Here is a 27811-nt window from a genome sequence, read left to right as displayed (position 1 = left end):
TGGTATTCTTTGAAAAGAAACTCGGAACTCACCGGAGAACACGAGCGTGAAATGTTAGAATGTGATATACAATATCTATAAGAAAACTTACAAAATTTATAGGATCGTCAGTCGAAGTCGATTATCAACATCTCACGAATGAAATACGAAGTGAATTCCCTACAGATATGTACTCCGGCGGGTACATTGTCTAACATTTTCTATAGTTTCGTAAACTTTATACTCAAATTTATATATAATGTAATATTCTTAAATTCATATTAAAAGATAAACTCTCAACTCCTTCAGCTGGAAAGGGGTATATTTCATAGTTTCCTTTTCATAAACTTTTAATCCTATTCGTTAAATTTAAGTTAATTACGAAACAAAAGCTGGAACCGTGAAGAATGAAAGTTAAATTACAATGTTACATTCTTTAACTCGTTCTACTTTCTGTGACCTATTTATTATCGCAATTGTTTAACAGTTACCGAAACATAATTATACCAACCCATAAAGTAATCAACGTTTTTATAATCCTTTTGTTTCGAAAATAGAGTTTACCCAAAAAAAATACCGTTGGGATATTTTAATCATCAGACTTGATTAAAAATTTCAAATGTTAAAAGCTATGGTAGAGTAATTAGTAATTATAAAGTTGGTAGGCTTGGATGTATCAGTTGTGTTTCTGTTTATTGTAACAGATGCTACTTAATAAACGTATTACGAAATTTTAAAATAAAATTAACCTGATTCGTTTCTTTCATAACGAACAGATTTCCAGGGAAGACGATTACGTTATAAAATGTTCGAATTAATTATTTTTGTGAAAACTAATTATCTAAATAAGTTCTCAGGATCCGGGAGTATATACGGGGGGATTACGCCCCTTATTCCGTTCCCAGTTAATTACTTTGTACATTACTAATGTGCTGGTACTTTGCCACGCGAAAAAACAACTATTATTTACTTCGTTGAATTTTTCATGACATATTATGGTCCAAAATTTACTTTTTGCAATTTCTAGATTTTACGCTACAATTACCCTTCCAATTCAAATATTTTTGTACAGAAGTACTCATCATATATTGCAGAAGTACTCCTGTATGAATATTATACGTATATTACTGATTTATATTTTGCCATGGTGAAGTAGTTAGAACACGTTAGTCTTAATCAATGATGGCCTACTTTTAAGTAAGCGCCACGGGTTATTTATATCCTCAATGTGTGTTCATAATCATCTGTTCTTGGCGGTAAGGTAAACATCGTAAGGAAACTCGTACGTGCCGTGTCGGGTGATAATCTGCCATTTCTTTATCTACTAACCGGCACAGTAAAAGCGGTAAACAGATATGAGAATATGGCTACAAATCTTCTCCTCAAAAACTAGGAGAGAAGATCCAATTTTGTAAAATTCATAGGTCTTCCCTTGTAACAGAATACAACTAACTTTGCATATAGTATATACAAAGATTGAAATTGTCAATCCCAATTTATAATATTATTGCTTTTTCTTCCCAGTTGGTAGTTCATCGTCAATGTGGAAACGGACGTCTGGATGAGGGCGAGGAGTGCGACTGTGGGACGATATCTGAGTGTCAGCATCTGAATCCATGTTGCGATCCCTTTACTTGTAGGCTCACTAAGGAGTCGCAATGTGCTGAAGGAGAGTGCTGTGAGCGATGTCAGGTACTGTCCATATAATATCACGTTAAGAGTCTTAGTTTTTCACAAGGTATCAACTTTTAAGTAAAACCCCAAATTACTTTTTGCTAATGTGAAAATCTTAACAGTCGCTTAGTAACACATACATTAATAATAAAGTTTGTTATAATTTCCTAGTTAGACCTAAACCTGGCTTGGTAATTTATTCTTTAAAATCTACAGCTAAAGCCACGCGGTATCACATGTCGGGAAGCGACTAACGAATGTGATCTCGAAGAAACCTGCACCGGCCTATCCGGTTCTTGTCCTGTAGACGCTTACCGGAAGAACGGCGAGCCCTGCGAGTCCAGCAAGGGATACTGCTTTGCTGGACAATGCCCTACACTGTCCACGCAGTGCGAAAAAATCTGGGGCACGGGCTCAAATGGGGCAGATAAAGAATGCTTCGAACAGTTCAACTCCAAGGGTTCGGTTACAGGACACTGTGGGCAAGACAATGGTGGCAATTATATGAAATGCGATGCAGAGTAAGTATAAACATAGAGCTGTTAAATGTAATATTGTTTTAAAAACGAATTACTCTCTATCCATAGATAAAAAGTCATGTGACATGAAACTTCTTCCTCCAACAGAGCATGTTTTAATAGGCGGTACTTACAGCTGTGGTAGTCCTATATAAATCCCGCAGCCTTCAGAGTTTCATCTCCCAGGGTCTAATAAATAGTTCTGTTGTTTATTTTTTTCAACATATTCTCAATAAAATATGACTGTTTAAAAGCAAAATAGTTCTCTAATAAATCAGTTTACATATGTACGTTACAATTATATTAATGTTTGACTGAATTTCTAATTATTTCCGAGAAGTATATTATTCATATACTCGTGTTCTTCCAGGAACGTGAGATGCGGTTCGCTGCAATGTCAATCCGGCAACAGATATCCCGTGGTACCGGGTATGGACGAATACTACACGAGAACTGTTATTACTATCAAAGGCAATGAATATGATTGCAAGTGAGTCATTAATCCATATGGTGTTTTTTAGTTAGTAAATAAATGTCTAACCTTATTTATTTGTACCCATTAATTACTATGAAATGAAATTACCTAACAAATTATTGGCCTCTGTCTTATTCTTAATCGATATTTCCAGAGCGACCACAGGTTTACCAGAACATTCCGAAATTGGGCGCTTGGGGCTGGTCCAGGACGGGACCCCGTGCGGAGACAACCTCATCTGTGTCAATCAAACCTGCACCTCCATCTTCCCGTACATTGATCACACCAAGTGCCCAACCGACCACAACAACAATGAGTGCTCCGCCAGAGGGGTGAGTTTTAATCCCGTATTTGACTAACTTGATATCAAAAAACATAAATAATTATGTATATGTGTACCAAGAAAGTGCGAGAAAAATATTATGTAACTACTTTTTATCTTATCTAAATTAAAAAAAAGAAAAATTAGATTCTAGAACGTTCTTCTATAGAACCCTTTGCTAGATTAGCTTTTAGTCTTGATATCTAATTTATGTTGACTTTAATCTTCTGTTACGTCATTTAAAAGATTAACGTCTTCATTTAAACTTATTACTGACCCAAAAAACGTATTCCGAACTCGGCTTTCAGCAGTAGAACCAAACTTAACATTTTAAACGTAGTTTTTAACAAATCATTTGTCCAAAGCGTCCATTAAGCTTCAGGTACTGCAGCGCGGAGTTTTAATTCAATATCATTTAATCGACCCACCGAGCTAGTTCGGAGCCCATTAATTTAACTTGCTCAATGCATTCTACTTTAAAAGTGGGCTACGATGTATAAGCGAATTATACGTGCTCTTGTGACCTCATTGTATTCAGTTTCAGACTTGCAAATAAAACAAATATGCTAGACTATTGTTGTTATTTTGTAAGAACTATACAGATCGCTGCATAATATCTTAAATTGTATTTTTTTTTTATTCATATTGAATGCAGGCAAAGGCACGTCACGTTTTGTCATGTAAAAAGATTTTTAGATTTAATTTTAACAACATCGCTTACAATTTGTGAATTTGATTTTGTAATTTTACGTCGATTTTTTTTTAATTTTTTTTTTTTTTTATTAGAGAAAGATAAATTGACGGAGAGACTGTATGTAATATCTAATCATTACGCACCAAATTTTAAAGTATATAGTTATATCTAGGTCTACTAAAAACACGCTTGCTCTATAAAAATGACCTACCTTACATTTTTTAAATTGTAGTTCTTTTGGAATGATCTTCTCTATTGAAATGATGTGAACGATTGTTTATAATGCGCGCACACAGTTTGACGTGTCAACTATATGAAGTTACTTACTAAACAACCAATTATGTGTCAAGTCGCTAAAAACAGATAACTCCGCACTGTATTTTTTATTTATTTATTTATTGAGAAAGTTACACCATCAACTCATCACTAAATTTTTAAAATTAATATCTGATATGGGTAACATACAAAGTAAAGGTGTAAAAAACATTGACTTATTTTATAATGATTATTTTATTACTTTTTTTTAATAAGCGATTGCGTGTTATTATATTTATAGTAGTAGTACGGTGGAAATGTCCTACATTTATAATGATAATTATTATTAATTAATTGCATACAATTAAGTACATTTCTAATTACGCCTGAGAAATAGAACATCTCACGCGCGTACATAATTACGCGCACCTTTTTTATTTAATACATAAATGATAATTAATTATTGCTTAAGCAATCATACCTTATTATCCACTAAACATGTGTTTATATTTTTTTTTAATAATTTTTGAGACGTTGCAAAATATGAAATTGCAAAAAGGTAACGTTTACTTTACTCGTCAATATTCTTAACTCGAAGCGGATGGAACGAAGCGCACAGTTACAATAATACTATAATTTTATGTACTAAAAACTTCTCTAAAACGATCTGCATGTTTTGTCATAAGGTTTATGTATATTAGTCGTTAAAGTATTTTTTTTCAGTGAGACAATACAAAAACACATGTAATTAAGTCCTTATATAATTAAAAATATTACTTTTTAATTACATTATATTTCGAACCAATAATTTATTATCTGTAGCGAAAAAAAAAAGAGTTTTGGCGGGAATCAAAAATAAATTAGATTGATATATTAATTACTTTAAACATTTAAAGTAATTCAAATGGAGTTTTCTTAAACTAGACATAAGCTTGTTCGGATATTGCACATTCCTCTTAAATGATTACCTCTTATATCAACATATATCAAATGCAGTACAAATTTACCAATAAGTCCATCTGGTCAATTTAAAGTATGGTGTATACTGATAATGGAATACTTACATTGGAAAAAATATACGCAAGACTCCCTTTTGTGGATTGCAATTACATGAACGGTTTTTCAAGTCGATTAATGAAGTTCATTTATTAGTAAAGATTCACATATAAAATAGTATATAACAGAAAAGCTGCACTTAAATAAATTAAACAATATTAGCGACTAAGAAATCGCTAATCGCTGCCGCTTTTAACTTACCCGAGTACAGCGGCTTACACTTTAGTAATTAACACCTCATTCTGATTTAGCGCACAGCGACGGTGAACTTCAGGTCCGGGTGTGTTTATGAGTTTTCATTCACAATTGTTAAACTTGTTATAATCTGTAGAGTTGGATACGAACTCTGCCAACACTGAATATACATTTAAATTTTAAGTTAACCGGTGCTTTTGTACGGGTTTCTTTGAATAGGTATCCCGTCTAAGTTGTTCCGCAGCCAAATATAATAGAAAATAGCGCGGCGGCGGAGACGAATGCCGGCATCAGGGAGCGTCATACCGTTTATCGTCACGACTTACGGGTCGATCCCCAATAGCGCTAATATATGCTTCACATAAAAAAGGGACGTTTTTTGCTAGGACTTATTACGTAATTAGTGAGTTCATTGATTGGGATTCAATTGAAACCACGACAGTCATGAAATTTAAATATTTTTACTTAGTGGTATGGCTTCGTGCAAGCCCGTCAGGTTAGATTCTAACTAATCATAAATTCGATATTCCTTCTTTGAACGGAATTAGTTACTCCAATAAGTAACGGAGTCAGACGTTTTGTTTTCAAATAGTGATATTCTTTAACTAGCAGTGTTATTCGTTAACAATTCACTTATTTTATCAATAGAAACATTTTGAATTACGTGTACTTTATTTAAGTAAGCTTTGACAAATATTCTGAATCGTCATTTTACAAGGGTAAAAATGTTAAGCTACCGGCTCGAAATGTAGATTCTACCGAGAAGAACCGGCAAAAAACTTCGTAATTAATCTTCGCCAATCATTAAATATTGTATCATTTAAATGTAACAAATACCATAGTAAATGTTTTTTAACATTTCACGATCGTAACTGTCTTTCAAATTCAAAATAGCTCTAATGTACTTAATTTCAAGTACTTCCAATAGTTGTTATTTTTTATACATCGTCAATAAATAATACCATGAGCGAACTGTTCACTTTTGACTTTTGTCGGTTGTAATATTATAAAATATTTGGAGATTCAAAGTTTATGCAGTTGGGAGATAATCAAATACCGTCACAGGCGGACCTTCGTTGTCACAAATCAGATTCTGCGAGCCAGTCTGATGCATTTACAACCACACCCTACACTAGTGAACGCTTAAATCGAATCCTATCTGAGTAGAAGCATTGGTTGGAATAATCTACGTCTTTAATATTATATTTTTCATAAGAAACAGGATCAAATTGATCGAATGACAAAGTCACAATTGTCGACATTTTTCCTTATTGAAGTTCAATAGTCATATTACATATTTTCGATGTCAGACATATCGAAATTCTTTGTGTTATTACTCGAAATGAATATATACATATCTCATTTGTATGGTATCTCTAAATAAGTATAAATTTGACTTGATATACTAAGATATATATATATCTTAATTGTAAATTGTAATTATTAAAATTGAATTTCATTTTTTTAATTGAAAAGCGAAGTTTTATTACGTGTCTCATTTAAGAAGCCCTTAATTCAAAATGAGAACTCATTTCGTATAAGTAAAAAGTATCTGTGTGAGTGCGTACGTGCGAGTATTTTATTTAATATCAGATGAATATGTGTGTGTTTTGTACGTGATTTTGTGTAACTGACGTTACTATTTACGTGTGTGCGTGATATTCCTTATCCATGAACACAATTTTCTTATTTGATTAAAATATATCTCAAAACTTATTAATACGTTGAAAATAGTTTCTGCGGAACGGAACGCCCGAATATGATACATCGATTGATGCTTAAGAAATTAAGTTTTGTATCGTTTATAAAATGAATATATATATATTATTATAATATTATACCGCAACGAATTATATCTTGATGATGTAAAATACCTATTGCGCGCCAATAACCTCGCAACAAACTGGTTAAAACTTGATTCTACATTTACAGCTGAATAAAGGCAACGTAACATGTGAACAACAAATATAATCTCAACTTTGAGGCAATATAACAATGTAGACTGGAATATATTTAAACAACGCTTCAGGGAAAATCAAATGTATAATTTGTATGGATTTTATAACAATTATAATACATTCATACATTTTCACTGGTAGCCACAGACCGAGATATGGTTGGTGTCGTTTCAACGGCGAGTAAACCAGTATAATTAAACGTAAATTTACCACTGGCTAGGAATGTAGATTCTACCGAGAAGAACCGGCAAGAATTTAGTAGTTTCCTTCTAGAGTAATTAATATGAATTCGACGTTGATTTACTCAATGATAATCTATACCAGTCAATAATATTTCAAAGCGAATCTCAATAATTGTCGACAAACTTCAATTGGAGCGGTCCGAGTCTAATTTGTAATAGTTACGAATTCCAATTATACTAAGTTCGTTTCTAATCTCAGTCTATCCGATATTACGCCAGATTTATCAAAGGTATTTAGGTAACGTGGCCTTGAAAATAAAATTTGATTAATTCCCTGCCCTTTCATCGCTATCCCGAAATGGGAACTTTGTCCAATTGTGGGACAAGTATGTACTGTTATATATACTATCAGCTTAATTGAGTAAATAGAAACTAAATCACAGTATCGCTAGGCGAAAATTTAAATATCTAGGTAGGCCTTACCTATTACATTACATTTTACTACGAAATAGATATATTTAGTATTGTTTTGTTGTGGTCGAAAGCGTGAGACAGGCGGTAAAAGTTACATTACCTAACGTCGTAGTTCCCTAGCATCAGCGATTTAAGGAATGGTTAATGTTTCTTACGGTGCGAATGTATATTATATTGGGATTTACCTATTTGCCAGTCCATATAAAAACTTATCTATACTAATATTATAAATGTGAAAATAACTCTCTCTGTCTGCCTGTCTGTCGTTCTTTAACTGCCAAACCAATGAAACGAATTTGACGAAATTTGGTATAAAGCAAACTTGAACTCCAAGGAAGGACAAAGGCTGATTTTGCCTAACACATGACAACCAACCCATAAAACGCAAGCGAGTCCGCGGGCGACAACTAGCTTAATATATATTCAAAATTAATTATAACAATATATAGATATCTATATAAAACGGGCAAAGACAAAACAGTTCAGTATTTAAACTAGCCTTTTCTTGTGTTAGCTGTGGTCGACCTTTAGTGTTACCAATATAAAAAAGAAAATTTTAATGTTCTATATTCGGTTAAACGTAAAATAAAAGTGGAACGAACAGATTTAATGTGATTCAGTACCGAATAAATATTACTAAGTAAGTAAGGCACAGAAGTGATCGCTTATTATTTATTTGAAAGATACAATTTCCATTTACTTACAAATCCATAATAAATATATATAGTATAAATTAAATTATCGACCAATGACGTTGTGTATTTCTTAAATTATTCAAATTAAGGCTTAAATCGGGTTGTATATACACTTTATTATAGCGTAAATTGTATCAACGAACTCGCCTGACAGCACACTAAACTCAGTCTCTGTGATAATTATTATCTAAATTATCATTACGCTAAATAGCCCTTCGTGAATTCGGTTGTTCGGTTCGGTTGTTGGATAGTAATTATAGTGTTCAATTAAGTTTCATGTTGTCTATATTTAACGTATATCATATACATAAATCAAGTCTATATTAATTATAAAGTTAATTATTAGTTCCTTTATTGAAAACTAGTTGTCGTCCGCGGTTTCGCTCGCGTTTTTCGGATAGGTAGTAGGCGTAAAAAAGTAGACGACGTCCTATCAAAAAACAGACAGACTGACATAGTTAGACAGAGCAGACATTTCTTCTGTATCCTATATCGGATGTCCAGGAGCTGACCGCTAATAATTATGTATGTGCTAACTACAAAAAAATCTTAGTTTTTTATTTTTACGACAATTACGGATTGAATAGTCTAGTCTTTGAAGAAACACATCGCGTCGTGCATAATACTAGCCTTACTTCCTTACTTACTCGTGATTGTCACAGTACGCCTGACTAGGAACCTGACCTGAATAGGAAACATCGATATTAATTGATATTGAAATAATTTATTATTAAGGAAAACCAAAAAACAAATGAACAAAAATAAATAAAATCATAGAGTTTGTGTCATGCGTCTGCAGTATACATACTCACACAGAGTAGCAACGAAGGCCATACACACGGCGGCAGACTAGAACGTCAGTCCATTTGACGGTTCAGTTTTACCCCCAAAACCTGTCAATAGATGATTCCCATAGATAATAACATTAAGTAATTAATATATTTATATACATACACCGCATCATTTATTCCCTTATGTAGCAACTAAATTCAAACACTTATGTCAGAACGACAAAGTATTGTCGCGAAATGGAAACCGGTTCAAACTGGTATGATTAATCCGAAATCACATCAAAACCAAATTAGGTACCCGAGTTAGGGAACTCAATACATGCGTTTTGAAAGCAATTTGGAATGAAATAATCTAACCTATGTTATTGGTCCTACTCTCACAATTGTGAGCGACTCGCTTTGAATTAAGTTTTATCGAACTTGTTGCGAGATGAATAGTGAAATGGTTTCATTCAAATGTGTGCTTTTGACTATGATTGTGTTCAAACGAGTTTAGAATTTGAGTGATTGATAAAGTTTGGGGGAACATTCTGATTTGTTTATTGTATTCTATAATAACCTTTTCAGATATTATATGAAGTTATTAGTAAGAGCTTACAGTAAATTATATTTTGGAAATCAAATTCTGTCAAAATAAGAAGAGTTTTTCGTTTGTATATTTTATTACATAACATTTATGTTACGTATTATTGCTTTATTTTATACCAAATAAAAATATACATAGTTCGATTATTCTATATCTACATTCCACAACATACTGTGTCATATTATATATTTATATGTTTAACATAACGATACCCATTTTAAACTTTATTTCTCACAGAAAAAACGGTTACAACTGTTTTGTTATTTAAACAATAAAATCCGTAACACATACTTCGTACATTATTTAAAGTAACTAAATCAAATCCTACCTACTAAGTTTACGGTTAGATGAATTTTAAATACAAATAATTAGAAATCACTCGCTCATGTGGTTTTATGTTCGTAGTTGAAATTTTCAAATTCGCCATGTCCACGGAGGGCATTCGGTACGCGAGAATGTCAGACATTTTTACGCTTCGAATGATGTTGTTCGTGTAATGAAAATGTTTTCGACTTCTGCTTAGCGGACCTAATGATTCAATTGTCTAATGAATACATTTGCGTTGCTTATGTATTTATTCGAAATATATAATCTTTAACAATAAATAGAAGAAAATTATTAACAGCATTGCTTACATTATATAACTTAATGATTAAGAAAAAAAAATGTGTCAATTTATCAAAAAACGACAATTCATTATTCTAAGACGAACTTGAACGCTATTAAACAATAAAGCATTGTTAGGATATTTTAATAAATCGAACTTGATAAGAGTATCCATGTCAAATCAAATCAAATCAAAATATACTTTATTCAAGTAGGCTTTTACAAGCACTTTTGAATCATTTAACAAACTATTTAAAGTAAAGCTACGACCGCTTCGGAATGTAGATTCTACCGAGAAGAACCGGCAAGAAACTCAGTAGTTACCTTTTTCAACATATAAAAATACAGTCATGTTAGTTAAATACAATTATATATGTATGTCAATATAGATAGTCTACTTTTGTTGGGGCATACACGCATTTGAGGTATAAAACTGGAAAAATATTCATATTCTTAAATACAGACATCCCTAGTATATAAGAATGTATTGACTTAAGATTGGTCCGTATAGTAGCCAGCTCAAAAGCTGCAGATGCTCATCTGTACTTATAAAATCGTTTCTCCTGTCTGACTCTCTGAATCATAGTGTAGCCGAAACAACTAAGTATAGAAGGCTGAAATTCGGAACCTAAGTTTATTTTATTACGTAACTGTCATCAATAGCAATTATATTATATTTCCTATCTCACAATTTATAAGTCGATCTCTTTCGCACATAAATGCCATATCAAATCCACATTAACTAAAACACGTTGTTGAGCCAAGACTGTCATCCAAGGAACGAGTACCAATGCATAAATTTTGCACGTAATTTCAGAGAAAATTGTCAGAAGCATGCGATAGGCGCTCACCGATGTCTGAATAATGTTAAGAAGGCAACGCAAACATTGTTAAAACTCAGTACAAGTTGTTGACACCTGTAACTGTGGATAATAATTCGTTTTACGCCGAGCTTGGTAGAGACCAAACAATTTAACTTGTTAAAAACTTGTTTAAATCTTGGAAACTTACATCTTGCGTTTGAAACAAAGTGAAGCGGATCGAAGTAGAAACAGACCGTCTTTATAAAAGATTAAAAGAGTACGCGCTAATGGCGTGATCCTCAGCTTTGTCAGAAATTACAGTATACTTCTTTTTTTCGTACCATTTCTTTCTTCCACTGCGTGAAATTTTTAATTCTTTTAACGTTCAAAATGTTAACGAATCAGGTTGGTCAAAATATATTTTTTTTAAATAATAATTTTATAATCAAGTAAGCTTTTAACGCCCACAATAATATTCTTAAGAAAACCTGAACAATATTCCAAAATTAAATCGACGGTGCTCGGTTTTGCTAAACTTTTAAACCTCACCTCATTAAATCATTTTATAATCAAGTTACACATTTTTATACACCAAAAACGTTTTTTCAAAATATCCTTAATTTTTTATTCAAATAAATACGTGAATTTATTTGACTTTATTTTTTATTCCTAAGTGAAATCGCTTGCCTATTTTGGATTTAGTTCCATAAGTTTTTGTGATGTACAGAAATCGAGGGAGACCATGCCAAGCTCTCTCTCGGTTTCACCATGTTTTAAGAAATGTTAAGTTGTTACCTACTTCATTGATACAATGTAGCATCTTTTCTGGATAAGTACTATGTATGTATGGAAGTATTGGAAGAATAAGAGAATAATTAATCGAAAACGACACAAGGATTTTACGCTGAGGAATTGAGAAGTCGACGACCGAATAGCGCTTCGTACCTACCCTTACTGACGTTTGTAATTTATCGGTTAATAAACACGCAACGTCTTATTAATAGTGATCTAGTACCTGAGCAACGTTATCGTTAAGGACATCAAACAATCAAAAACGACCCCTCTATATCAAGATGAGTTAGTTTATACATGCCACTTCAAGTTGTAAGTTAAATTATTTGTGGAAACCTATCTCATCACGTATTTCGGTTTGAAAGGTGAGTGAGCCGGTGTAATTGCAGGCACAAGGTATGTCCTTTGTGAATGCTCTTCTGAGCTCCCAAGGTTAGTGTCAGATTAGTGTGATGTAGGAAATAGACTGTGGTGACTTACTATCAGGTGGTCTAGTTTACTCTACCGATACTATAAAAAAACAGAATTCTTTTACTCACAATCACGAAGATCAAATAAGGCATGCAATTTGTGATTCGGACAACGTGTTCTGTTCAACGATCCAACTCGACTTATAAATATATATTAGGCATTAAACTGCTTATAAACGCACACAGAGCGCCGGAGCGTTCAACCGTGGATGGCAATCAATCCTCATAATTGTCACTAGTTCTGTTAACATTTACGTTAATTCTGCAATTGAGCGATTTGGTAATTGTATATACAGATACATAATACAGATATACGACTACGAACACATTTCGCAAAATAGTAACGACACTTATTTCTAGTTTTTATGAAAAATAGAGTAACAGCCTCTGCCTCAATTACCTCGGGAACTCTTCTAGCTTGGAGGCCCCTAACCGTCACAGTGACTTGCGCAAGCGATTCCGTATTGCTCCCTGAGGAGAGTTTCCGTTGCATGCGATGCGTAAACGGTTAAACCTTTGCAAAAATCATGTATAAGAAAGTCTGTAATATTGACAATCGAAATCGGGACGAGCAGGTTGTCAAATAAGATTGTAATATTTTATTTTAATTTATCAATTTAAATATTAAATGACTTGAGGGGTTCTTATGGTGATAGCTTGGAATAAACAATTGTTTGTTAATTTGTTCTTAGAAACTATCGATATAACTGTGTTAGGTTTAATATTTCAATTTATTTCGAATTTGGAATACTTAGTGTATGTCTTTGCATGTGTTTTACCTGTAAATATGGCAACTGTTATGTCTACTGTTCTTTAAAATTGTTTATTTAGTTTTACTCTGTTGTTTTTCTATTCTGTAACTTCAGTAACAGGCTCTAAAAGTCTCTCCCTTTTGAGGAGTGAGTTTGAAGCTTGAGCACACCTGTGCCAGAATTTCATTGAAATTAGACACATGCAGGTTTCCTCACGATGTTTTGCTTCCCCGCCTAGCACGAATAATTACAAACACAATTTAAGCATATGAAAATACAAAATGTACGAAAACACAATTTCTATCTCCATATTTTTTTCAAAATTTACTTGAAATTTTTAAAACTTTATTAATCTTATTTTACCAATGAATAGTCAAATTATGATTAGTTTCAAATGAAAATCCTTCAAAACAATCTCAACGAAAATATTAATTGTTCACATTTTCCTTTCACCTCTGAAGTTAAACAAGGCCTTTTTATCAATAACTGTGGAAATCTAAACAGTCCATGCCAACAAAACTTTATATACGAAGTCAACATTGAGTTCGTTATTTATAATACACAGGATTCGAAAAGTTTCACAGAGTAATTCATCCTTCAACAACTTCTGTTTTGACGTCTGATTTTGATTTAACGCTATTTAGTCACTCGCAAATTTGAAACGAAACTAATCTTGACTGTTTTATTTCTCTCGTTTTACGTATTTTCGCTTTTTATGTAAAAGATGTATAATGTAGTAAAATATATATTATTATAAATCCGGCATGACGGTACTTTTTTATGATTTAGGTAGGCGGACGGGCAAATGTGCCACTTGATGGTAAGAGGTCACCGCTGCACTTAGACATTCGCATCGTTAATGATTCCATACATCTTGGGATCATCATACACTGGCTCACTCAGTCTACAAACCGGAACACAACAATACAAAGTATTGCTTGCTTGGAGGTAGAATGTATGATGTGTTTGGTTGGTACCCACCCAGAAGAGCTCGCACAAAGCCCTACCACCAAGTAAATTACAGAATTGTATTTTGATAAAAACAAGCTAGTGTATTGAATTAAACATTTACAACAACAACAATAATTCTAATTATCAAAACCCCGAAGATATACTTCGAATAGATCAGATCGAAACCCAAAAACATTTATAGTAATGTAATATATGTTTGTCTGTCTGTCTGCTACACTCTCACAGCCAAACTACTGAACCTTATTTGATCTAATTTAATGTGAAACAAGATTGAACTCCAAGGAAGGATGTAGACTATATACAGGCATATCCCTAAACTGAAGCGAAACCGCGGGCGACAACTAATTTAAAATAAAATGTTAAATGCTTACAGTTATTCTTTAAATATTATAAGAATTGTAATCTCTTATCGAGTTCCAAGTCTGTTTTCAAAGAAGTTATTTTCTTACGAGTTGGCGAATAAACAGCGTAGAATATCTTAAAATCTTATGTTTGTGCAAAATGAAATAAAAAAAAAAAAACAAAAATAACATATAATAATAACTTATAAATGTATTTATTTTTTCAGACTTGTTCAAATGTAAACAAGTGCGTGTGTAACCGAGGATGGACTGGACCGGACTGCTCGCAGCCGGACGCCCTGCCGCCGTCGCCGACGCCCTACGTTCCGGACAACGCTACCAAAGCGGCTTACAACATGACAAAGAAGGAAACGCCGTATGGTGAGTCAAAACCAGTACCAGATAGTTCAATGAACTGTAAATATGATATATTCAAGGCCGTAGAATGACCTTGCTATGATACAATTATTATATCAGAAATACCTTGAAAGACTGGTCAGACTGAAGCGAAATCCGTCTGGAGTCGCTACGATTTGGCGAGAATCGCTCGCAGTTTTCCGCATGTAATGTCTATGTTCTAGTCTTTAAACAAATTTATTTAGCCATATATAAGCTAACTGCGGCATAAATTAAATTTCAAATTTCCAAAGTTTTTAGGTTATGACATAATCTAATTTTCATAGACAACAAAGTTTTGTTTATTTACACTATGATAAAGAATGTACTAGCGCCATCAAGCGAATCGAGAACGACGATGACGTACAACCTTATAAAGACACGGTCACTTGGGCTAAGGGTGATGAAGTATTTATTTAGTAGTTGTCTCCCTAGTGCATTACGGAGTCACCGTCGCTGTCGACACCACTTGATAGCTATGTTTTCTATATCAATATGAATACTATATCATAATTACTTTTCAAAGACTTAAATGTTGTGGATCTATTTAGTCTATCTTACATGTACTAAATTTTTTTAAAAATATCCTTGATATTATTAACCTCAATTATTTTATATCAAAACATATGTATGTATGTATGTTTGTCTGCGGCTTCGTGATTAATATTCATGAATCGTTTCCTTATATAAAATATGTATGTACTATTTTCTCAACGATTTTTTTTGTGCCTCTAACGTTATTTTTCTTGCTTGTATAATGTGTCATTTGTTTTATTGTGATGTGGATGTGTACTATGGTTTGTTTAATTTATAATTCTATCGCTTTCTTTCTTACAGTTTATTTTACTGGTGATTAATAACATGTATCGCTGATTTATGATTTCAGGTGCCTTCTTACCTCTGTCAATGTATCCCTCCTATTTCCCTTTGCTATTGATGTATAACTTTGTATAATTGGCCGAACAAATCCGAGCACTGCTCTTCGATAGGGGGGACCGGAAAACATACCTTGATACATTAAAAATAACAAAAGGCTCTGAATAAAAACAGAGTCTGGATTAAATTCTTTTTAACGTAAAAGTTTGAGTGTAAGTAAAATTGGGAAAACATATTCTGGAACGAATAAATGTCCCGGGGAGCAATGCTCGGAGAGGCGTGGATACAAGCGCGGGCGGCGCCGGCGCACTAACGCGCGGGACCCCTCTCTTCCAGGTGAGATCGAGGGCAATAAGATGAGCACCGTGAACATGGTGTTATTATTACTCGCGGTCGTGCTGTCCGTGTTCGTGGGTTTCGCCTGGATGGCGTACTGCTTCAGGTAACAGCGGGTAACTCGGTGTTGTCGCACTGTGTCCGTTGCCTGTGCCTGCAGTGTCGTGTCGTGTCTGTCTTGCCGGCCACGGGTCCCGCCGGCGCCGCTCGCGTATCCTCGCCGTCCCGCCGCGTAGCGCGTAACGCTGAATGTGTTACGCACCACGTGGCAGGACGACGACGAGCGTGCCGGCCCGCGCGTGACTTACCCTTCTCTTTGGGCGCAGAGAACTACCACGGCTCGAACACGGTATTCCTCGTGGCGGTGCTCATGTCTGTGGTAGGGGGGGTATTCATAGTATTTGCCCTGAGCGCTCTCTGCTACAGGTCAGTCGTAGTACACAAAAACTTCTCCCTGTGCCTAAGGTTAGTGAGCAGAAAACAGACCAAAGGTAGTCTTTAAGGAGAAATTTAAATCGTCACCTTCGTATACTTATATGTTTATTTTAGACGTTAGCGTTGGTGTTTACGTTTTTAAAGTCGACGATTGGTTTTTCGTTTTTTGATTATTTGAAGATTTTTTATGTCGTTTACGTTGTCGTCGTAGAGCTAGCTGGCGGGTCAGGCGCCCCAACTGCATTTGATCTGTGGTTCTGTGGCTCTGTGCTCGCGCCGGCGGCCGGCCCGCGGCGCCCGGCCCGCGCCCGCACGCGCCTTCGCCCCGCGAGGCGTCGCCGTCCGGCCGCCTCGCTGCATGCCGACGAGGCTTTCCACGTTGTACTCGAGCGACACCTCGATTCAAACCCTTAAAATTCTGGGCTCTTGGATGTATGCATTGGCTTATGTGAACTGTGACTCGTTTTCGTTTCCTTTCTTGGTCGGAGACCGTGTCGCCGGGCGCCGCGGACTGCTGCCCGACGGCGCGATCGCGTCTATATCTTCCCACATTGTGTCACGTCGCTCATCGTAGCCGTTACGATTATTATTTTTATCAATTGACGTAGTGTTTTTATTCTCGCGTTACAATCGATATATGACCGATCGACTCGAACATCATGCGAAGATATAGCACGCTCGACTCTGATATCACTGATCATTTCACTATCACTAAATTATCTATAAACTTTTGCACGAAAAGCGAATGTGCGATGCACGGATTCTTCTTTCAAGCAGCTGTCTATCTAGTTAGAAACGCCTAATGTTATATTTAAGTAATTTATTATCTTTCCATTAAAAATACAAAAAATGCCGAGCTTGTAAAGATCTTTTCGATTTGTAGCTGATTTTACTTTTGTTAAACATTTCTCTTCTCGGACGCCGTGAGCTTTGACATTACAAATTCATTTTAAATTATCATTTTTACTGGAAAGAGCCTTATCACTTAAGCTAAGATCGATTTTGATTATGTTTCCATGAACATCAATTCCCATGAGGAATGAAACGAAAAATTGAAGTTTTATTCAAAAATTAATTCAGAATTAAATTTGTTTTAATTGTGATATCCAAAAGCACCAGTCTTTAAATTCTAATTGGATTAATTGAAAAGTCGAATTAGATTTGGGATTTAAAAGCCCATTAATTGAATATTGTTATCATTCCCAATCTATCACTTTGACATTGATAGTAATTCCAAAATTAAAGGTCATGAATGGAAACTGACAAGGCGTCGTCTTCTTACGTACAAGCAAAGAAGAAGAGTTCGTTACTTGAATTACCAGTATTTTTTAATATTCATATTAAATTAACGTACTAGCTAGCATGCTAATAAGCATTGTATAAAAAAAATTAAGAAAATATATAAAATCGTCAGCATCCATTCAGCCTGTCAAAATTATATTCGGAAACGAAAACATCGACAACAAAATTGATCCCTGAGGTGTTCTCGATTCCGTTGCAATATCGAATGACTCGATTTTTTAAACTTAATCGATTGATCTGAGTGTGCGTTTCCACGCCACGCCTGCATCAGGAAAAAGAGTACGCTACCGAAGTACGACCCTCCGTACGTGAAGAAACCGATCGCAAAAAGCTTCGCAGCCGGTTCCACTACATCGAATAATTCGCAAGAGGACATATCGCTTGACGGTGGGAAGATGCACGCCTTTAATAACACGTTTAGGTAAGTATTAGGTAACCCTTTTGGTAAAAACTCCTCGCAATGTCCGTTTTTGTAAAGTCTCCCCTACATTGTGCGAATTTATTAATCAGTTTGAATGTGACTGTACTGATTTTAAGGTACATTTAAATCTTATATATTTTATAAATTATAATTTAAAATTTTATGTATATGTTTTCGATTGTACCTATTTTTCTAATTACCTAATATTCACACTGTTTCCATGCCTTTTCTTGAATTCTTTATCTGTGTTTTATGTATACTTTGTGTATTAAATATAATTTAGGTCCCATTAAGTTATTATAAAGTAAAACGTGCTCTAGATTATTGTAACTGGCAACAATATTATAAAAGTCATTTCATCATAACTATATAATTATAACATAATTATATAGTTAAAGCATTAAGAAAATAATTCGATTTTGTAATTCACAAAAATATATTGATAATACTTATTTAGCCTCTTAAATGTACTTATATAAAATACTTTTGAAATAACCAATATTGATTCACGTCATTATACCGATAAAATTACTAATTATTATCAACGAGATACTTGTACTTCTCTGTACAAAAACAAGTTTCAACTCGTATACGGGCAGGGCCGGATCTACTTTTTAGGTTTTTGGGCTTCAGCCCAGAGCCCCGTGGATTCAAAGGGGCCCAAGCTAAGTCAAGTCAAAGTAAAAGTAGACGATAATGCGAAAGAATCCATAACTGTATTAAATTACACAGATCGTATGGTTTGCAGCGCTGCGAGTCCTGCAATTAATCAAACCCATTCAATTAATTTAATTCAAGTCTACGTTCAGATATGTCTTAGGTGGCCTCTAAGTAGTGATAGCCAAAGGCCCCCTAAACTTAAGGTCCGCCCCTGCATACGGGACAAATAGCCATAGATTTTAAATATCGAACATACATACATTCTAGAGCACGTTGCGATTATCCTTAATTATTTTTCGAAATTAAATTTCTCTTTCCTCTTCCTATCGGAACTGGTGTAACAGAAATCTCCTCAGGTACGTTCAAGCTTAAAGTCTCACCGCTCATACTAATTTTCTCACACGATTTTCGCTTTTATCGCATACGGCTTTGGTACAAATATGCTTCGAAGCAGTTGAAACATACGTAGCGTGTTCCAGTGTGACCGAGCACAATCACACATGCGTTAAAATACACGCTTTTTAAATATAATTTGTTTTTAGAAATCATTTAAATTGGAATTGTGAAGGTGGTAAATATGCACATAGATTCTAACAGGCACTAAATACATAGAATAGATAGATATATCGTAGACAATAGTACCATTTATGTTATGAATTTATAATTGTACTGGATACCATACCATAAAATCGTCCAGAAACGATGAAAATCCAATGTGAAATAGACGACTAACGCAATTTACCAATGTAGCTGTCAAGATATCTAAACTCATCAAAGGTAATTACGACAAATCCAATCAGTAAACTTACGGAGGAGATCTTAAGGAGCGATTCGAAACGTAAACAGTAACGGCCTGGAAATTTAAAAATTCGAAAATGGAACAAAATTTAAAAGATTCCAAATTTCTCAGCCGCGGAGACTCCCAGCGCGTGATCTTCAGACACGGGAATCACATGTCGGGAGCTGGCAACACTAGCAGATATCCGTGAGTTGCCAATCACAAAAAGCAAAATTTGTACTAACTTCATGGGGTCTATCTGTCTAGGCTGATAATATTTATTGTAATTATTCTTATTTTATGTATCTTATTGAAACAAAGCCGTAGTTCCCTTAACTCCTTAGGTTACTGTCTTTAGTTGCTTATATCCTAGCTAGTCCTTGTGTGAAAATAATATATTATAAAATATTAGTCGTACGAAAACTAATTAAGTTTAATTGTTAGTTCTTCATTGTCAAATTAACTCAGTTTTTCACGCGTCAATATGTTTTTTATTACCATCATAATATTGGCTGAATCATATCGGAGCCATTGGCATGCGCAATTCATTTTTGCTTACAGATAATTTATTTATTTATATTTTGAAAACATTATTAAAGATTGATTTTTTTTTCAGAGACCATAAGCAAATGAAACGTGTACATTCCGGTAGTGAGGACGAACCGACCCATTCTGGTAATTATTTATATTACTAAGAATTAAAATCATTGTACTAAGATACAAAAAATTAACAATTATTACTTTTTTATGTAAAATGAGTATAACGTAGTAATGGGTAGAACCTATTGGTAAATGGCATCAGCCATATCCAACCATATCTTTGATAGGCAACGCCTTTGGAACTAAGATGTTATGTCCCTTGAACACAACAATGCTAAGTATTACATTTTAGCGGTATATGATGAGTTGTACTTCTTTCATCGGGTTCGCTCAAAGCCCTACCACTAAACAAAACTGATTATCTGCAATTTCAATCTTAAAACTAAATAAGATAAATATGTTTTTTTCAGGCGAAGAAGACATCGCCTTCATAGACGTAGCTTCTAACTCAATGGCAAAACTGCCAGAAAAGGGTATTCTGAAGAAGCATGGATATGGTGCAGTGGACGGTAAGGACAAGTGGGCGGAAGACTCGCAGTCCGAGCAGCTGGAGGCTGGATCACAATCAGACGGACAGGAGCCAGCAGGGGCTGTCGCAGACATGGAGTACAAGTTTAAGGTAGTTACTTTTTCCAAAACTCAAGTTATCTACAATATGATGTGTAAAGATGATAACAATGATTTATGTGACAAATTAAATAATGTTCAACTATACTAAAACTACAATAACACTATACTAAATACTAAAAATAAAAACGTATGCTCATTACAGGATTTGAACGGCTATCACGAAAACATAATCGTAGCGTTAAAGACAGCCGCCGCCCAGCGAGCAAGTGCTGGTGCTGCCGTCGGCTCTGGAGACCTGCGAGCTCTCCAGGAATACGAATATAAGCGAGAAAGAGCACCCAGCGCTGAGAAAATCCATGAAGCCGATTTGAGAAGACAGCGAGGCGAAGAGGAAGAAGACGAAGCACCACCATGCGGACCGATAAGGATCAGGAACTTAGAAGATTTGATCAGACAGCTCGAACATCACTCCAGCAGACACATGAGCCCGTCTGGATCGGAAGATATAAGAATGTCGGAGACGGAAGCCGATAGACATTATCGAATTGAAGGAGAAGTACCAGCGTAAGTCAATTCATTTTAAACCTAGCTTAATTTACATATATAAATATATCGAGGGGGCTAGGCATCAACTCGTTATCAAACATGATGTCCGAAATGTAAGTCTATTCGTTCACGTTTGTAATATTTATTTTTTCGATATTCCATCAACTATGACGCTTCGGCTGTCTCGTGTACTTCTACGTCATATTGACGTTGCCAGCATGTACGATAAAAAAAAATACTACTACATTTTAGCAACAGTCTATTTAAAATTTAATTTCACTCATGTCCAAAACGACAAAATTCTTCTTAATATGTTTTTGCAATCATAAGTTAATTATAAATCCGCAGTCGTTGTCGCGGCCGCATCGGTGCCGGCGAGGAGGAGTCCCGCTTCGGCTACCCGCGGTTCCGCGGCAGCGCGCGTCACCACCCCGCCATGTTCGCGGCGCCCGCGGCCACGTCCCCGGCGCTCCTGGCGCACGCGCCGCACAGCTCGCACGGGACGCACCCGGCGCACGGGACGCATGGCGCGCACCCGGGACATGTCGTCGCGCACGGGACGCACCGTGTCCCGCCGGATGACGACGCGCTCTACGAAACCGCGGACACAGAAAGATTACGCGATGCACCCGACAGCGAGAGGTGAGACTTTTTTATAGGAGGGCTAGATTCGTTGATTGTAGATTAAGTTAACACTAACAAATTGACACTTTTGTAACCTAGCTAAGCTTTACAATAGCAAATTTAATATTTAATTATAATATTGTTAATACGTAACTTAAACAGTTTAACTGCCTGAGACTAACTGCACAAATATTTAAAAAACATTCAAATAAAATGATATTTCTATTGTTTCCATATTTATTTGCAGCGACATCACACTTAACAACACTCATGAAAACGTCACGGGCGGGCTCCAAGGGTCTAAATCAAAGGACATAATCCTTATTACTTTCTGATTGGCAGTAAATTGTTACACAAATTCAATACACGGACAATTGGATAATTTTGTACTAATTACAATATTAATACTAAAAATTGGCATAATTTTTAAAATTTATAAACCAACGAATCACCGACTGGTCGGCTCTGCACGCAGCGCCCGCCAGTCGGTCGGACAGACTCGGGAGCCCGCCGCAGCGACGCGCCTAGACTCTCCGTTCCTCTTCTCTATCATTTTCTAGTGATGAATTTATTCAAGCTCAACAACAGTTAGCCCGGTGGGCGAGTGAAGAGGCGGTGCCGGTGGAGCGCGACTACTTCCCCTCGCCGACCTCCCCGCTCCCCCAGCTCGGCTCTCCGCGATCTCCGGCCAGCTCCGGCAGCGAGCGCCCGGCCGCCTTCCCCGAGTACACGCACTGACCCCCTGCCCGCCACCACTAGCCCTAGGACGCGCGTAGTGGACATGTGAATACGTAATCGTTAAAAGTCAAATGTAAATAATGAATCTAATTGCACCGACTTTAACGATTTGACTGAAATAATTAGATTATTTAAGAGTTAAATCGTCAATCACAAGCCGCGCCGTCGCCGGGTCGCGTTCTTTTAAATATTTATATTCGTTTTAAATCGATACGCTTTATATACTCTTATCTGGGTTCCGGGCCGGCGGCGGGGCGGCCGCGCGTCGGAACACAAGTCGGGGCACGCGGCGGGACGCGCGGCGGGCGTGCGTCGGGACGCGCGGCGGGACGCGCGCCGGGACGCGCGAGCAGCTGTCGTCGGGTCGCTCGAACTCGGAACGCGACCGCCGAGTGGCTTACACTTAGATAGGCGTTTAACAAATTCTGGTGACGTAGTATCCGTCGAAGCTTTAATCGAGCCGGCTCGACACCGTTCGCGAGCTCGAGACGTGCGATCTGTGAATTCATCGTTCGAGCGATCGTTTCGTGTTTCCGGTTTCGTCACCGTGTGTCCGGAGGCCGGTAGGAAGGCGGGCGTCGCAACCGTCCCCGGAGAGTAAACGATCTCATCGCACCGAATCACCTCTCCGAAACGCCCAACTTCACAGACACACGTTCGGTTAGTTAATACAACGGTAACACCAATCTGTGCGAGTGCGACACAGCGGTTTCTTATGCGAGTTTCGTTGGAGAACTTCTGTAAGACGTTACGCTCGGAGGTCTCGAACCGTAATCGTAATCTAATAATGTTTTTGTATTTAGATACATAAAATACACATATTCTAAAATAGTTATCTACATTGATGTGAATATAAGTTATTTCGGATTCAAAGTATATATATGTATACATGAATATATATATATGGTATGTATAATTATCGAAACGAATTTACGCTGATGTGAAAGACGTATGTTGAAAGGGGACACTGCTTTCGATGGGATGTAATGCATCGGATTAGAAACGATATAGCTTAGACTTTAGATATACTCTTGATATAAAACGTGTAAGTACCTATGTTATCGGTTGAATCCACTCGTGGAAGGTGTAACCATAGTTAGCGAAAAAATTACGTCAACATACGATTTTATCGAGCATAATATTTCATCGAGATAGTGTCCTTGTATGTTACAGTTTTCGTTCATTTTATTATGACAATTTAGAAAGTTATTGTTTCATTCGGGTTTACGCTAGGCTAGGTGGCGCCGCCACGATTATAGGAACTAGTAACTTAAAGTTATATAATATTGACTAGAAAAAAATACTTCATCTAGCCCACGTTGATCGACATAGGCACAGCGAGCTCTACGAACACTAGTCAACTAAATAACCAGCGGTCACACCGGTGGCAAACCGACTTTAATCAATCGCCAAGTTCGTTGACCCGCGTTATTACTCTCATCGATAAAAAAGCGCAACTACGCCGATGTCGATCGCCATTGCACAAGCTGCGGCCCTACGACCGCGATCATAATAATTAATCTCTTAGATAAACGTTATAATATATTATATAAGGTAAACTAGGTAACTAATTACGCGTACAGGGTAGTCTCGTTACTTATGCTCTGTACTGGGTACGACACTCGCGACCGGTGCGGAGGCGACCGCCACAGACTCAAAATATTGAATGATATAACCAGTAGGCTGTAAAATGTATGTATCAATTCGTAGGAATAACAATGTTGAATATTAGTATAGGGTATAGAATAAGTACGTTTAATTATTTTATCGCACAATAAACAGCATCGCTTCATAAATTACGTAGAAAAATCGTTGTAAATAGTGTCTCTATACATCAGCACACCTGATTATATAAAATAGCTCACAATAGGCACATTTATAACTCGTGATTTTTCTTAAGGAAAATATTTTACTGCCATTTCTTAGTCTATTAAAGAATATTTCAAAACTAGTATTTAAGTATGTTTCCTTTGCATTTGCTTTAAAATGCAAATTGTACGATCGTGGCGAATATAAGGATATATGTGTAATGTTTACTGATATTGTTGAAATGTGTGGTCGTGGCCCGAGTGTCCTTCGCACCGCGCCAAGCGTTTTGTTATCCCACTGACACAGCGTGAACGTCATGTGTATTGCGGAATTCGTGAAGAACAGAGAGATCGGCAGCTTCATAATTCACTTTTTTATGAAGCCAATGTGAATCGTCGGTGCGTGTTGTGTCTGTAAAATGTACGCGTTAGTGGACCGTCGTCTCGTTCGCGCAAGCGAGTGTCAATCCCAGGAGGCGTCGCGTGCGCGCGCGTTTTATATCCAAACATACATGCGCGGGAAAGCATAGCATAGCCCTCTCATGATCCAGCGTATGGCAATAATTGACTGTGAATTGTCATACAATACTTGAACCAAATCTTGAGGATACGAAACCAGTATCATTTTCCTTTTTTATCGTTATATTTTTAATAAAATTTCAATTATTAGTCTTAAAATCGTAATTTAAACGTAAGAGTGAATTTCCCGCGCATTCGTGTACCGCGCAGGCCTAATACGTCAATTGACGGCGCCATACACGGTCATTGCTCACGGTAGTGCTCTGGTGTCCTGCAAATTTCATCATTTTTTATCTGTGCGATCGACTCGTTCATAACTTTTTTTATCTGTCATTGTAGAAGTGCCAAAGAAATTGTTTTATGTAAATATTTTAGACAGTAAAGCAATTGTTAGATTGTATAATGTTATTTAAATTTTATTATAAAGGATTTGAATTCAACTGAAATGTTTTTATCGAACCCATTAAAATATAATTGGAATTGTTTTAAATTATACTATAGTATTATAGTTCATAGTTTAGTAATATTTATTTATTATTACATTGTAAAACATAGACAAGTTTATATCATTGAAGTTCCTATTTTCATTCATTACGATTTATTATCTGTACAACATATAGATATTTTGTTATTCGCTAACTTTACATAAAACGCTCTTTAAAAAATGTAATATCGCACTTTATTTATTATCATTATGTGGAAAGTTGTGTTTTTGAGCCAAAAACACGTATTTAATTAAACTTAAAATCTAAACCTTATCTACATATAAAATTTTATCCAAATCGTTAGAAGCGTTTTCGAAATACACGAATTCATTTTATATATACAAGAATTGCTCATTAAATATAATAAGATATTATGTTGACTGTTAGAACAGCGATCACTTAGTTAGACTTCTGCGCTAATTACGGTTTCAATTAATGTTTATGAGAAAGATTTACTTAGAAGTTTGTCCTGTGAATGATTTTAGATCCACAACCTGCGGCACTTGATTGTCAAAGTTTGTTATTATTATCTGGACGAAGATAAAGAATGGCGACTATTTGTAAGCACTATCACTACCGAACTACTGTTTGTATTGTTAATTTAAGTGATATTATGTGAAAATAAATGACGAATTTTAGCGGAGAAAAACGTTAATACGTTAAAATTTTTCAGTTTGTTTTTGTCCTTGTAAATATATTTGCTATATAATTTACTAAATGAATGTAACATATTATTAATGAAAGAACAATAGATGAACACAATTTTCTCAGCCGTTTTATTGACACCCTTCCCGTGAGTTATGATTGTAATTAAGATGTAATAAAATATAAAGAACTAACTATCGCTCGCTTCGATTCCCTCGCGTTTGTGGTTGGTAATCAGCTGTTAGGCATAAAAATTTGCCTATGTCCTTGGAATTCAAGCTTCAAATGAAGAGCAAATGTGCCAAATGATGGAAAGTGATCAGTATCGCCCGTAGAAATAATGCTGTAATTTTTTTAACCATTCTTTATACTGGCAAAGAACCAACAGCCTTGGGAACTAAGATGTTATGTGCCTTCTGCCATTAGTTACACTGGCTCACTCGCCCTTCGAACCAGAACACAACAATACTGAGTACTACTATTTGGAAGTAGAATATCTGATGAGTGGGTGGTACCTATCCAGACGGGCTTGCACAAAATCCTAACATGTGAATATTATATTTCTATTAATTTATTTTTAAATCTTATAATATTAAATATTGTATTAATTGATACTGGCCCTAATAATACGGGTATTCCTACTTTAACTCATTGAATTAGGAATGTGTATACAAAATTCTCCTATGTAAGCTGCAGTTCTTATTTTACACTGGCAATTTCTGTATAAAGGTGATCAAAAAAAATTTTTTATTTTTTATTTCTTTTTAAAAGGCAGACGCCTAACAGACAGATTACGTGATGGTAAGTGATCACCATTATTAACTTAATTTAATTAAGATTATTTAATTCCACTTGTGTATCAAAGTTAAAAGATTAATTAATTAAGGATATATTAAATAAGTATTATAAAAAATAAAATTGTAATAATTTCAAACGCCTCCTTTCTTAGGTTATTTAATTGTATACTTGAACTTTTCAACAAATATTGACTTGTGTTAATTTCAAATATATAAAAGACTAGGTAAATTCCAACATTGAATGTACTAGTAGGTATTAGTAGAAATATAAATAAATTAAATATACTTTACTGACTACTAAAGGCTGTTACATAATATAAATGTTATATTTAATTAATCTTTATTGACTCACAAAAAATGTTTATACAAATAATAATATAATATAAATATTATATCATCATTATTGACTAAATATTCCAATTATAATTAAATAAATATTCCAAGAACAAATAATTTTTGAAGTAGTCCATATAATATTTTTTATCATCTAAATAAATCAACAGAGGAATCAGTAAGATGTTTGCTGCTGGATTTCATTTGTAATATTTTAAATTATAAATACACCATATTATAAATATAATTCGTAAAGTATTTTTTTAATATTCCATTCAAAAATGGGACGATTAACTAGGGAAAACTAAAGTAATAATTATTCTATTAACAATACAAAGTTTCTACTAGTAGT

General features: G+C 35.3%; 1 protein-coding gene across 8 annotated transcripts in view; it reads left to right on the top strand.

Annotated features, from left to right (window-relative positions):
* The window catches only part of LOC125064465 (disintegrin and metalloproteinase domain-containing protein 22), a 494578-nt gene extending 468928 nt beyond the window's left edge, over window positions 1-25650 (top strand). For 2 of the 8 annotated variants that reach the window (XM_047671514.1, XM_047671510.1), the window contains exons 17-29: window positions 1504-1671; window positions 1870-2174; window positions 2542-2661; window positions 2801-2978; window positions 14818-14971; window positions 16525-16624; window positions 18207-18356; window positions 19927-20001; window positions 20411-20469; window positions 20805-21013; window positions 21167-21528; window positions 21859-22152; window positions 22695-25650. In XM_047671514.1, coding sequence (XP_047527470.1) covers window positions 1504-1671; window positions 1870-2174; window positions 2542-2661; window positions 2801-2978; window positions 14818-14971; window positions 16525-16624; window positions 18207-18356; window positions 19927-20001; window positions 20411-20469; window positions 20805-21013; window positions 21167-21528; window positions 21859-22152; window positions 22695-22872 — 2352 coding nt within the window. In that variant the 3' untranslated portion in view covers window positions 22873-25650. Of the gene's footprint in view, window positions 1-1503; window positions 1672-1869; window positions 2175-2541; window positions 2662-2800; window positions 2979-14817; window positions 14972-16524; window positions 16664-18206; window positions 18357-19360; window positions 19373-19926; window positions 20002-20410; window positions 20470-20804; window positions 21014-21166; window positions 21529-21858; window positions 22153-22694 lie in introns of all 8 variants that reach the window. The other 6 variants (XM_047671508.1, XM_047671507.1, XM_047671509.1 and 3 more) reach the window with 5 other exon arrangements.
* Window positions 25651-27811: the final 2161 nt, after the last annotated feature.

This window comes from Vanessa atalanta, chromosome 6 (assembly GCF_905147765.1).
Source record: "Vanessa atalanta chromosome 6, ilVanAtal1.2, whole genome shotgun sequence".
Lineage (NCBI taxonomy): Eukaryota > Metazoa > Arthropoda > Insecta > Lepidoptera > Nymphalidae > Vanessa > Vanessa atalanta.
Note: the sequence above shows the minus strand (reverse complement) of the source record. Positions and strands in the feature narration are given on the sequence as shown.